This window comes from Lathamus discolor, chromosome 9, assembly GCF_037157495.1.
Source record: "Lathamus discolor isolate bLatDis1 chromosome 9, bLatDis1.hap1, whole genome shotgun sequence".
NCBI classification, from domain to species: Eukaryota; Metazoa; Chordata; class Aves; order Psittaciformes; family Psittacidae; genus Lathamus; species Lathamus discolor.
This window is the reverse complement of record NC_088892.1, coordinates 21284904-21297337: the sequence shown is the minus strand read 5'-3', so window position 1 is coordinate 21297337 and position 12434 is coordinate 21284904. Positions and strand designations below refer to the sequence as shown.

At 43.4% G+C, this 12434-nt stretch overlaps 1 protein-coding gene across 1 annotated transcript; it reads left to right on the top strand.

Annotated features, from left to right (window-relative positions):
- The first annotated feature begins 8073 nt into the window (after positions 1-8073).
- Positions 8074-12434, top strand: BRS3 (bombesin receptor subtype 3). Its single transcript, XM_065689678.1, has 3 exons — positions 8074-8504; positions 11117-11468; positions 12027-12434. The coding sequence occupies exons 1-3, from the start codon at positions 8074-8076 to the stop codon at positions 12432-12434; spliced, it is 1191 nt and encodes a 396-aa protein (XP_065545750.1).

The following is a 12434-nucleotide window of genomic DNA, read 5'->3' as shown; positions in this document are numbered from 1 at the left end:
GGTCCCCCAGTGTTTCCGAGATTAAACAGAGACTGGAATCATCCTCTTCCTCATGGTTCTCCCTTCTATGAGTTTGTCCTCTTTTTTATTTCTCTTTACACCCTCCTGCCATCCCTGTGCTCTTTTCTTCACTTGATTCTTATCCTCACAACCTAATACCCATACCACTGAGTTTCAAGTCGCAGTTTTGAGCCTGTTTGCTGACTGTCTCATGCACGGGTATCGAGGTTCATCCATCAGTATCTTTCCTTCCTTTTTCTTTGGTGGACTTTGATCCACTTGTACATTAAGAAATTTGACTCAGCTTCCTAAACTCTTCCTTCCAGTTTTATGTTTTTACTTTCAGACGTGTTGGCGCTCCTGACTCACATTTGGATCGCTAAAGAGATGCAGAGGCGTGTTTAAATGCTTGCCCCACGCTAAAGGGGGGCTTGCTTTCAGCAGATGGGTTTGAATCAGTAACTTGCCTGCACGATCAAATCCTAGTTTCAGTTTTGAATGCCTTTCTCTGTATCGTTCGAGTAAAGGTTTGTTGATGATTGCTAATAGAGTAAAATACTAACCTGCTCTGATCACAGAGAAGTAACAAAGTATAGTGGAGCCATGCCTTAGAGGTGGTATGTACGATCATAGACTCATAGAATGGTTTGGGTTGGAAAGGACCTCAAGATCATCCAGTTCCAACCCCCCTGCCATGGGCAGGGACACCTCACACTAAACCATCCCACCCAAGGTTTCATCCAACCTGGCCTTGAACACTGCCAGGGATGGAGCACTCACAACCTCCCTGGGCAACCCATTCCAGTGCCTCAGCACCCTAACAGGAAAGAATTTCCTGCTTAGATCCAATCTAAACTTCCCCTGTTTCAGTTTGAACCCGTTACCCCTTGTCCTGTCACTACAGTCCCCGATGAAGAGTCCCTCCCCAGCATCCCTATAGGCCCCCTTTCAGATACTGGAAGGCTGCTATGAGGTCCCCACGCAGCTTCTCTTCTCCAGGCTGAACAGCCCCAACTTCCTCAGCCTGTCTTCATACGGGAGGTGCTCCAGTCCCCTGAAATACGAATAGTGAATACAAAAGGTTCTTTCATTCTGTGAATAACTCCCACACAGCAATTAGTAGGAAAAGATGAGTATTTCAATGTACAGTAGCTGCAGCCAGCCTGCTTGAAATGAGACAGCTCACCTCCCCTTTCTTGGCTTTCTGGGAGAAACGTTAGCATTACAAACATACAAACAAATTCCACCTCGGACCCACAAGTTTTAACTTGGAACTGCTTTCATCAAGAAAGCAATAGAATATGAAGTATAGTTCAGTATGTTGGACACTTGAACTAGCATCCTCTGCTTGTATTCTGTATTTTCATTAGTAAACTCTTTGCTCCACATCCTGCTGCTGAATACAAGTTTTCCCTGCTTTGTGATGAGAAGCAGGACATGGTGTGCTGTGGTGCTGTGTGCTAGGGCTGTGCCTGGCTCCCCTTGCATCCCTAAATGGGCTACTGTATACCTAAAGGGAAGTCTTGAGTGGGGAAAGAAAGGAGGCTGTGGAGGTCTGTAGAGGATCTGGGGCAAGGGGGAATGGCTTTAACCTGCCAGAGGGGAGACTGAGATGAGCTCTTAGGCAGAAGCTCTTCCCTGTGAGGGTGCTGAGGCACTGGCACAGGGTGCCCAGAGAAGCTGTGGCTGCCCCATCCCTGGCAGTGCTCAAGGCCAGGTTGGACACAGGGGCTTGGAGCAAGCTGCTCCAGTGGAAGGGGTCCCTGCCTGTGGCAGGAATTGAAACTGGATGGGCTTTAAGGTCCCTTCAACCCAAACCAGTCTGGGGTTCTATGTTTCATTACACTCCTGATAAAGACAAAATGTACCTTGGTTTTCTAAAGTTTTTGCTAATTGCCCTCATAACACCATTCGATCATCATCAGCAACAAAGATTTGGATAAAACCTGGAGAAGCAGTGAGAAAAGTGCTGGAATACTGAAGACTTCTCAGTCTTTCTTGGACAGAGCCATCAGCATGTTCCCTGCTTTGGAGGTGGGACAGCAGGAAGCAGAGCAGGCTGCATGGATGGGCCTCCATTCTTGCTGGTGATTTGATTTCTCTATTCAAAAAGCAAAAGCTGGAAGGAAATGTTTTAAAACCTGTCAACTTCTTCTGCAAAATGCTAAGTGCTATTTGCTCTCCATCATATGTCTAATAGCTTTTCCAGCTAAACAGGGCAGCATTCCTGTTTCAAGCACGGCATTGTTTTGGTTGTCGGCTGGAATGAGGATGTGTCATTTCCTTTGGGCTGAAATTGTATCTTCAGTACCTATTTTGTTTGCTCTTCTCTAACGCATCTACACCAACATTCTGCCACAGAACTGTGCACTGAGGGTTTGCGCAGGGAGAGGATATGCACAAAGTCAAACCCAGCGCAGAATTCCTATGTGCTTGTGATTCACATCCTCATCATTCTAAGGGATGGGAGCAGCATCTGCAGCTCTGGCTTGAACGTGACCTGATGAGCAGGAGCGTGCCAGTGATGTAGATGCATCCTCCTCCCAGCAGGCTGGATTGTATCAGTTGGCTCTACTCCCTTGCTGAGAAAACAGCAATCTGAAAGCTCCCCTGATTTCTAAGTCAGTCTCGTTTACTCCTAGATGGCTTATTTTTAGTGATATACACACACTAAGAAATGCGTGCTCTATTTTAAACCAATGCAAGGAGGATTTCTGACAGTATATTTATCTATGGAGACAATTATTTAATGTCAGATATCAGTGGGCTGTTAACAATAGGTTAGATGATGCAGAAGAAACACAAAATGATAGTAAAATCACTGCAGCAGCTGGGGTGAGTGAGGCAAAACTCTCCTCACTCCCATCTTGCTGTTTAGACCAGCACAGAATCACCACCCTTCGTACCAGCTAAGTCAGTGGATGCAGATCCAAGGTCTAAGCGGCTCACTGAAGGTCCCTGGAGCCTTTTCACATCTCTGTATGGACAGTGGCTAAAGCTGCCTTCCAGCTCAATGCATGTACCACGCTTTAACAACCATAGAGATGACAGGTACATACATAGGATGACAGGTAAAGGTCAGTGCAGCTTGTTTAAGTTTATGAATCTACAGCAGTGGTTTGTAATACACTTTAGCAATACTGATGCCCAAGATGTATAATTCTCTCTCCATTTAGCAGACAGTAATTACTGGGGCAACAAAAGGAATGTCATTATGAGAAATGAGTTAAGAGTAAAAATCAAAGCACTGGGAAGATAATTACCTATTGCATAAGATGATGGTTAAGTCTTAATGCACAATACTATGTGCTTCGAGGTATCAGAAAGTATTTAGCATGTAATGGCACTCTAATGGTTCTAAATTAAATGGATTATTGAGCATTTCAAGGATGCCAAAAGAATTGTGCTTGCTGTATTACTCCATTGCCTGATTGTTGCTGTAATGGAATTCAAGGGTACATTCCAGTGTTTATTTTTCTCTCCTAAGAAATTACACCAGTATTTCCCTGCCATTCCCATAGTGAAACTGGCTCAGGAAACTCATGGAAAAGGAGGCTGGAAGGGATGCAAGAACAGAGAAACAGGATAAAAGGTATCTGAAGCCATCGATTAATATCAGCACTTGAGATCCTGTCACAGGCAGACTGAGTCCCACTGACTCCACTGAATAGCCTGGATTTAGACAGAGCAGAAGTGGAAACATCCCTGGATGTTAGTAATTTACTTTAAACATGGACTGCTGTCTCTGACATTGATGCTCACTTCAGGTGTACATTTGGGCTTTCCCATTCAATACCTGGCTGCTTGAACACTGGGAAATGAACAGTCACACAAGTCACACAGCTCATATAAAAGTTGTCAGATAAAAGCTTCGTTCTTAGCATTGACATGACTTATGATACTGCTTGTCCCCTCCTTTTTCCAGCAGGTCGAGGGAGGTGTAAGAGGAATGTGCCTGTAGTGACCCAATGGCAGAGTCCTGCTCTGTGCTGAATGGGCTGGGCACATGGATAGCATTTGGGCTCATCTGTAGAAGAGATCTTCACCTGAGAAAAGCCTTTTATAAGAGAGGATGCCACAACAGAGACTACCACAACGCAGGGCTAGGATAGACAAGCTGTTTGGTATCTCTCTGCTGTTAACACCCGGAGAACATAAACGTCAGTGGAGAGACAGAAAGATAAACCAGCCAGCAATAAACAGATGGCCATGTGGCTGGGGGAGACAATCAAAGCAAGGGTCGAAAAGGAATTTGAGACATAAAAGAGGAATGAAGACAAGTAAATAGTTCTATGCAGAAAAGATACAAATAATGACCCAAGAAAGTGAGTTAAAATAATCCTACCCCCACCTCCACCCCAGGCTGGCTAATGCAGCTGCAGTTCACTTTCGTGTTCCTGGCACTGTAGCTACAAAGCATTTGACATACTTGTATAAATAACAATCAATGCAGCATGACCATTATTTCAATGTATGCTGAAATAGCATCATTACACTACACAAAATAATTACCATTTTGGCAAATCTGCCTCTGTGATGGAGTGAAGGTTTTGGCTCTCCTCTCTGTATTTTGGCTTGATGCAGAGCAAATGGTACCCAAAGAGCTTTTTCTGAGCGGGTGACTCCATGCAGCACATGGGACTTCAGACAGGATTCACACTGCATTCAAACAGAACATTTGCATTAAAAACACAACTAAATGCTGTACTCTTGAGTATTTGACTCCATTTTTCTGCAGCATGGAGCTCAAAAGGAACATTCATTTTCTTCGAAGCCTGGTACCTGAAACAATAGCCAGAATTACCCAAATTGCTTTTCTCTTCACACCAGAAGATACTGCTCTAAAGGAATGTCTGAGAGTCATTTACTGTTTGCAATAATGATGCCATTCTCTTCCTTTTCAGCTGGATTTGCACAACTGAAAGCTATCAGAATCTGTGTTAAAAACACGGTGGTTTTTTTCCTGCCTGGTTTCTACCCATGTCGGTAACGAAGAGCACACAAAACTGATGAACAGAAACACTGAAATTCTACCTTCATAAACAAATTGCATATTTCACGTTTACTGGATGTCCTTCAGGCTGTTGTTTGGTCTTGAGAATGTTATAGAACCCCAGCCTGGTTTGCGTTGGAAAGGACCTTGAAGCTCCTCCAGCTCCAACCCCTGCCAGGGCAGGGACCCCTTCCACTGGAGCAGCTTGCTCCAAGCCCCTGTGTCCAACCTGGCCTTGAGCACTGCCAGGGATGGGGCAGCCACAGCTTCTCTGGGCACCCTGTGCCAGCGCCTCAGCACCCTCACAGGGAAGAGCTTCTGCCTAAGAGCTCAGCTCAATCTCCCCTCTGGCAGGTTCAAGCCATTCCCTCTTGTCCTATTGTTACAGTCCCTGACGAAGAGTCCCTCTCCCCTAATGATTGACTAAGACAGTATCTTATGCTCCATAAGAAGTGAACATGGCCGAATAGCTCATGGAAGAGGGGTTAGATGGTGCCCCACAGCAGCTGGCCACAGCCTTGCAGAGACTGGTGGAGGCTGAGAAGGCAGTGGATGAGTGCAAGCGAGGAATGAAGGTTCCTGCAGTAATACCGGGACTGTAGGAAGAAGTGTGGGAAATGAAGGAGCTTCCTTCTGCCAGATTCCCCAAAGGAAGCAGAAAGCCAGGGAAAATACAATCTCTCAGTAGGAAGAGAAACCCAAGTAGAGAGAGGCTGATGCTGCTGTGAGCTGGGTTAGACACAGGTACTGTGTCCTATTAGAGACAGAGCAGGGAGAATGTGTCTGCGCTTCCAGGTAATGCAGGCTTCTAAAGTGTGAAGCACCAGATTGAGCATCCAGGGCCATATACATGAATTCAGGTCCAGTTTGGAATTAACAGCACATGATAACCAGGTGTAAGCAGAATTTTAAGCCCTTGCTACTTTCAGGGGTTGCTTTCACCCACGGCACATGTTGGTGTCCCTAAGAGGTTTAAATATGGGTTGGGAATGTCTGCCACCTTTCCCTTCTAACCTCAATTATCCCCAGACCAACTGTTGGGAACATCTCACAGCTCAAGAGCCTCTGGTCCTCTGGATTATCTCTTACACAGAGGGGTATCAGTTCAGGTCCTCTATCCTGCTGTACAAAATGGCTGAGTGACAGAATAAACCGAGCCTCAGATTTCACGTTGTCAGCTCTAATCCCTCTGATGGTTCTGAAAGCCTAGGGAATGAGAGGCTGGGATCTATTCTGCTCACTGAACTTTGGTGCATCAACCAACCTTTAGTGCATTTAGAAGCAAGTAAATAGTTTCCTTCATCCTAAATGCCAGTTTCAGCTAAACACCTGATGTTTCATTCAGATGCCACCTTTGAGTATTCAACACTTGGTGGAAAGAAATCAGTTGCCAGTGTTTGTTGATACCCTCCTTCTCCTGTAGAGGAAATCTAAACATTTTATGTAAGTACCTGACATTAAGCTGTCACAATCTGCTACACTCGCCAAACTCTATATTAAATATAATCCACAGTACTACGCCACTGTGGGTGGACAACATAATTGGGCATCCTCAAAGGTACCTAAATGTGTGAGCATCCTACATACTGTGCCTGCATAAGCTATAGTATGGTTCATCGTGACAAGAACTTCTCTTCTAAAAGCACTCTAAAAAAAAATGGGACTGGAATGTTTAACCCATTCATCCTTCTTGGATCAGTGACTCCTTCTCCCACCTGGCCACAGCTTCAGTCTGCTGATCATCTCCCATCTGGTCTATCACCATTTGATACCGATGGCATAGTTGTGTTTGCAAGGATTGGGAATGGGAGAGGGAAAATAAGACTTTTCACAGAGGAGTCTTTTGGAGTCAATGACATCAACTTGATTTGGTGTGGCTGTGTCTGTGTGCAGCTGAAGATAAGACTGCTTTTGTGATCTGAGCAGGGAACCCTCTCCACTTGAACATCACAGCTGAGAAGTGGCTGGGGGAAAGTATCCTCCAGCCTGAGCCTGTGATCTTCATTTTCAAGGCATTAAACTCAGTTCTTCGCTATCTTTTCCAGTTCCACTATTTAGAGATTCGATCTTGGCTTTCTTAGTTTCAGGAGATTTAACTAAGTAGGTCCCATTCCTTGTACCTTATTTATGAAAGATAATCAGGAGCTCATCACAGGGCAGAGTTTAAGAGTTGACTAATCTAAAGATAAGAAATCACATAGTACTAACATGGTTGATTGAGGCAGCAACAGGAAAAGTTGGCTCTCACCCAGATGATCTGAATCATCTGTTGTACCATCCAAAGCCAGTAACTACATGGATTACTGCAAGATAACAGGCTTCCGTATGGCACCTATAAACCTGTTCAGACTCCCGCATGAGTCGTGGTTTTGATGGCAATGGGATTACTTCAAGGGACAAACCTAATCTTTAATCTAAGTGTTAGCAGGAGTATGGCCATAAATATCAATCTTATATTGCCTTTTGGAAGGTTACTGCATTTCTGTGATAAAAGGATTAAACAGAGCACAGACAAGCACAGGCTGTCTCTATGGCTTTTCCAGCAAGCACTATCTATAGTCTGAGTTATTTTATCTGTCACTAAGATATACTGTAGAGCTTTGTGGTGAATTAGTCTATTCTATGCTTACCTGTACTCCTGAGAAAACTATTTCAGGTTTTCCTTTGATTTCCTTCTTAGAGTATACCTAGAGATTTTAACAACCATTTGCAACCGATGCAAACCCTAATGCTGCAGTAATCACAACGTGCACTTACCAGATGCTTCCAAGAGAAACCATCATTTCAGCTAAAATCTTTAAAGAAACTCCACTTTTCTCCTTTCCTCCTCCCTCTCTGCTCCACCAGCTGAAAAGCCAATAACAAAATTCTCCACCTCCTACACAGTTCAGAACAAGATCCGTGTGCATTTCTCCTAGGCGTGTTTTGAAACCCAGGAGAGGATGAAAGTAGTTAATGTGCAATGGGAATCTTAATTTCAGCTGCAAATCTGTATTTTTCTCTTGCTGATATGCTGGAAGCTAAGTGTTAATGTTGTGATCAATTTAAGTCCAGCCTGGGGAGAAGAAGCAGTTGAAGAGATGTCTCAACTATACCCGCCTTCAACTAATGAGACTTTGCGTGCATCTACAGATGGTACAGAGCTGAAATCAATCATTGATAATGAAACCACAACTGAAGAATGGACCGAAGACTCCTTTCCAGGATTGGAAATACTGTGCATGATTTATATTACGTACTCAGTGATCATTTCCGTGGGGCTCCTTGGAAATGCAATACTCATCAAAGTCTTTTTCAAGATTAAATCCATGCAGACAGTTCCAAACATCTTCATCACCAGCCTGGCGTTTGGAGACCTACTGCTTTTATTGACTTGTGTGCCTATAGATGCCACCCGGTACATCGTGGATACCTGGCTCTTCGGAAGGATTGGGTGCAAGCTGCTGTCTTTCATCCAGTTAACGTCAGTTGGAGTCTCAGTGTTTACCCTGACTGTTCTCAGTGCTGACAGGTGGGTCTGATGCAACTCATTTGCCAGGAGATACCTCTGGTGTGAAGTTAGAAATGAATAAAAGAGCAGAAGTGATCAGTTTGTGCATGTTTTAATTGTAATCGACCAAAACCAAACCCAAAATCAACCATTGTCCCATTTCATTTTAAAATGTGTGTTAGAAAACTCAGAGTAGTTCTTTTTACGGAGTGAGATGAGAAAGGCTCTTAAAGTCTTCTGACCTTTTAGTAGCTTGAAGTACAGTACTGTGGGGTTCTTTTCCTCTATTGTACAGAAAAGGGAAATGGCTTAATGCAGGGATAAGACAGTAGATTGGTGCTATCTAGTGGTGCACTAAAGTAGTCAGGGAAGATGAAAAATAAACCTGAAAATGACCGAGTGGAAATCCTTTGTCCTGTGCACTCAATGAGGCTTTAAGTCCTACAACATAAAACATTGACATGTGGGGATAGCAAGCCAAAGGAAAACACAGAACAGATTGGGGAACAAGGAGATGACTCTCATGATTTGATGGTTACTGCAGCACTACACAGTAATTTTCAGTTTGATGAGGGCTTAGTGTGATGTGACACATTTTGCGTATTATCTCTTTTAGTTCTTTTATCTTTTCCAGAGATTCTTAAGCCCAGAGGTCCTGAAATTAAACTTAGGTGATGATGAGAGTGCTGTTAGTTGGGATCAGCACTCCCGTTTGACTGCTTTGCCATGCACTTCTTTCCTGAATGAACAAATCTAAGATCAGATTTCAGTTCAATCAGCATTAGCATGTCAAGGAGCAGAAAAACCTGAACTAAATATTAATATTAAGAGAGAAAAAGACTTCCATCTTGTATGCCAGTGACTGTGGATTGTATCTAACAGCAAGTCCAGAGTTTAGTCAATGCTACTGTTACTGTACTCCAGCATAGGAATGGCCACACTGGGTGAGACCAAGGGTCCATGTAGGCAAATACCAGCCTCCAGTGTAAGGACCATAAAAGACACATAGGAAGTATAAAAAATCACTGTCCAACACTACACTTAAGCCCTAAGCCTTCAGATCACCTCCTGAGCAAATGTGGTTTCTGTCTATTTAATAACTTCAGTGGATTTCTCTTGTAGAGCCTTGTTCAGCCTCTTCTTGTACTTGTTTAGCATTGAGTTTCACTGCCTGTTGCATAAACAACTCCTTTTTCTTACTATGCTTTGGCTTCATTTGATGACCCTGACTCTTGTGCCAGAAGAGACAGCGATGATCCCCATCCATCTCTCCATGCTATTCATGTGTTATATATATTCCACCCTCACTATGGGGGGGTTTGAATTAAGGTTTGCAGAGCAGCACATGGTGTTCAAGAGTTGTATGGACCAGAGATACAGATAAGTGCTTAATAGTCTCTTTTTCTCCTTTTTTTTTCTAATAATTCCTAACATTTTGCTTTGCTTGCTGTTTCTTCAGGGTTTGGTGTGAGTTTTAACTAAGCTCGTGTTTCCAATGACCTGTATATTATAGCTCCAAGGGCTTGGTCCTGTATGACATCAGTTCAGATGCAGGCATGGACTAGATGGCCTTTAAAGGTCTCTTTTAACCCTTTCAACCCCAACTATTCTATAATTCTATGATTTAGACAGTTAATTCTTCATGGTAGCTGTTAAGTAAATACTCTATGCTGCGTTTTCACAGGGTAGCTATATGATAAACTTAGTGAGAACATCAGTTGTGCCAGACTATCATGTTCCAGTATCCTAGAAGAGCTCCAAATCAATAAAACCAGTATGTACTTTATAAAAAGCAGTCCAGGTTGCAGTTTTCTATGTAAATTTGCCTAGAGGAGAAAAAGAGCAGATCCTCAGGTTGTGCAAAATGGTACAACTAAGCTGTCACATCTTCTGGATCGTTTTTCACTGTCTTTTCTTTCATACCAGCCTTGTGCCCCTGGAAGGTTCTCTTCTTTCTACATCACCAAGAGTCCCTGATACTCTGGGAGCAGGGCATAATTTCCTTTGTGGCAGTTAGTTCCTTTCCCACATCCCATTTCCACACAGATTTTCACACATCCATCGATTTACCCTGATTTTTCTCCTATGTCTGACTCAGTCCACATGCTGCAGAATCGCAGCCATGAATCAACAGCAGTGTTAGCTCCTGTTTTATACATATGAATGAGTACTGAAATATTGCTTGGAGTCAGACCACTGTGCTCATCTGGGGTCTTAAAATCTTAGGAGAAAGGAGGGGTCTACATGCTTCGTTTCATGTACTGATAAAACAGCTAACCTATTTCATACCTTCACCAGTTTTACATGCTACTTCCCTCACTTACCTTTCCAGGCAGCACCATAAACATAGGAGAGACAACTGCCTTTACTGATCCTAATTCAAATTTAGAAGTTGTCTTTACTTAGGAAGGCTTTAATGACAAGTCCTGCCAGCCAAGTCATTAAAATACATGTTTAAAATTACCTCCTATATTTCCATCTTAATTACAAAGAGCTAGCACCTCTTTTCCTATCCAAGATGATTCTCCCACCCTCAGCTTAGTGAGAACAGGGATGGTTTATCCTCAGGTTCGCACTGTCGGTGCTTGCATTATTCCTGTGTTCCTTCTGACCATGGTGTTGGTTGGTTTTAGGTACAGAGCCATCGTTAAGCCCTTGGAACTGCAAACTTCAGATGCGCTCCTGAAGACCTGCTGTAAAGCAGGCTGCGTTTGGATCGTCTCCATGATATTTGCTATCCCAGAGGCTGTGTTCTCCGACTTGTATTCTTTCAGCAACCCCGAGAAGAATGTAACTTTTGAGGCATGTGCCCCCTATCCTGTGACTGAGAAGATCCTGCAGGAAGCTCACTCCCTGGTTTGCTTCTTAGTGTTCTATATTATACCCTTAGCTGTCATTTCTGTCTACTATTTTCTTATTGCCAGAACTTTATATAAAAGCACCTCCAACATGCCAGCAGAAGAACACGGTCATGCCCGCAAGCAGGTAAGCTATGATCAAGCACTAAAGTGTGATTAAGTCTGAAGTCTTGAGCACCAAACCTTTACCTGATAGCGGGAGTTCAGTCCTCCATAAACTCAGCCCATATTCACAATCCGAACTCCACTATGCACATGCTCATGACTCATCAAGTTGTGAGTGTGTGTGCTCTCCTAGAGAGGGATGGGGTTTGTTTTGCTTTGTTATGGCCATATTAAACTCAGGAGTTCAAGTGTTGCATTGTAAACAGAGACCTCATCCATGTGAGCTGATACATTAACTACTATACTTGTAAATCCCAGTCTAGATGAGCTCGATATGTGATTTATAATGGAAAGGGAATGTGTGGAAATACCTTGTTAAATATATAGATTTATTTTTTTCTGTTGGTTTCTTGGTTTAGTTTTTGATTTTGGTGTTTTGGGGTTTTTTTCCATTTTGCTTTCTTTTTTTTTTGGTTCCTAATGGATTTAGCTTTTTAGGCCCCTTTGAAAATGAGCCCCAACTACATAAACCCATGTAACTAATTGCTATTAACACCAGATCTGCATCATTTTCTCCTAGATTGAATCCCGCAAGAGGGTTGCAAAAACAGTGCTGGTGCTTGTTGCTTTGTTTGCCTTCTGCTGGTTGCCCAACCACATCCTCTACCTATACCGCTCTTTCACATACCACGCTTCTGTCGATGCTTCCACCTTCCATCTAATAGCTACTATTTTTTCCCGTGCCTTGGCCTTCAGCAATTCCTGCATCAATCCGTTTGCTCTTTATTGGCTAAGTAAAAGTTTCAGGCAACACTTTAAAAAGCAAGTCTCGTGCTGTAAGGCAAAGCTTCGTTCAAAGCCTCCCAGTGCTACCCACAGCAACACACCGACCAGAGCCCCATCCATCACAGGCAGCACGTGTGGCTCAGAAATCAGTGTTACATTGCTAACAGATTACAGCATCACAAAAGAAGAGGAAAGTGTTTAG

Bases quoted from the DNA above. Each gene is read 5' to 3' on its own strand.
- BRS3 (XM_065689678.1), top strand. From the start codon at position 8,074: ATGTCTCAACTATACCCGCCTTCAACTAATGAGACTTTGCGTGCATCT. The intron at 8,505-11,116 runs GTGGGTCTGATG...GGTTGGTTTTAG, and splicing joins ACTGTTCTCAGTGCTGACAG to GTACAGAGCCATCGTTAAGC. The intron at 11,469-12,026 runs GTAAGCTATGAT...ATTTTCTCCTAG, and splicing joins ACGGTCATGCCCGCAAGCAG to ATTGAATCCCGCAAGAGGGT.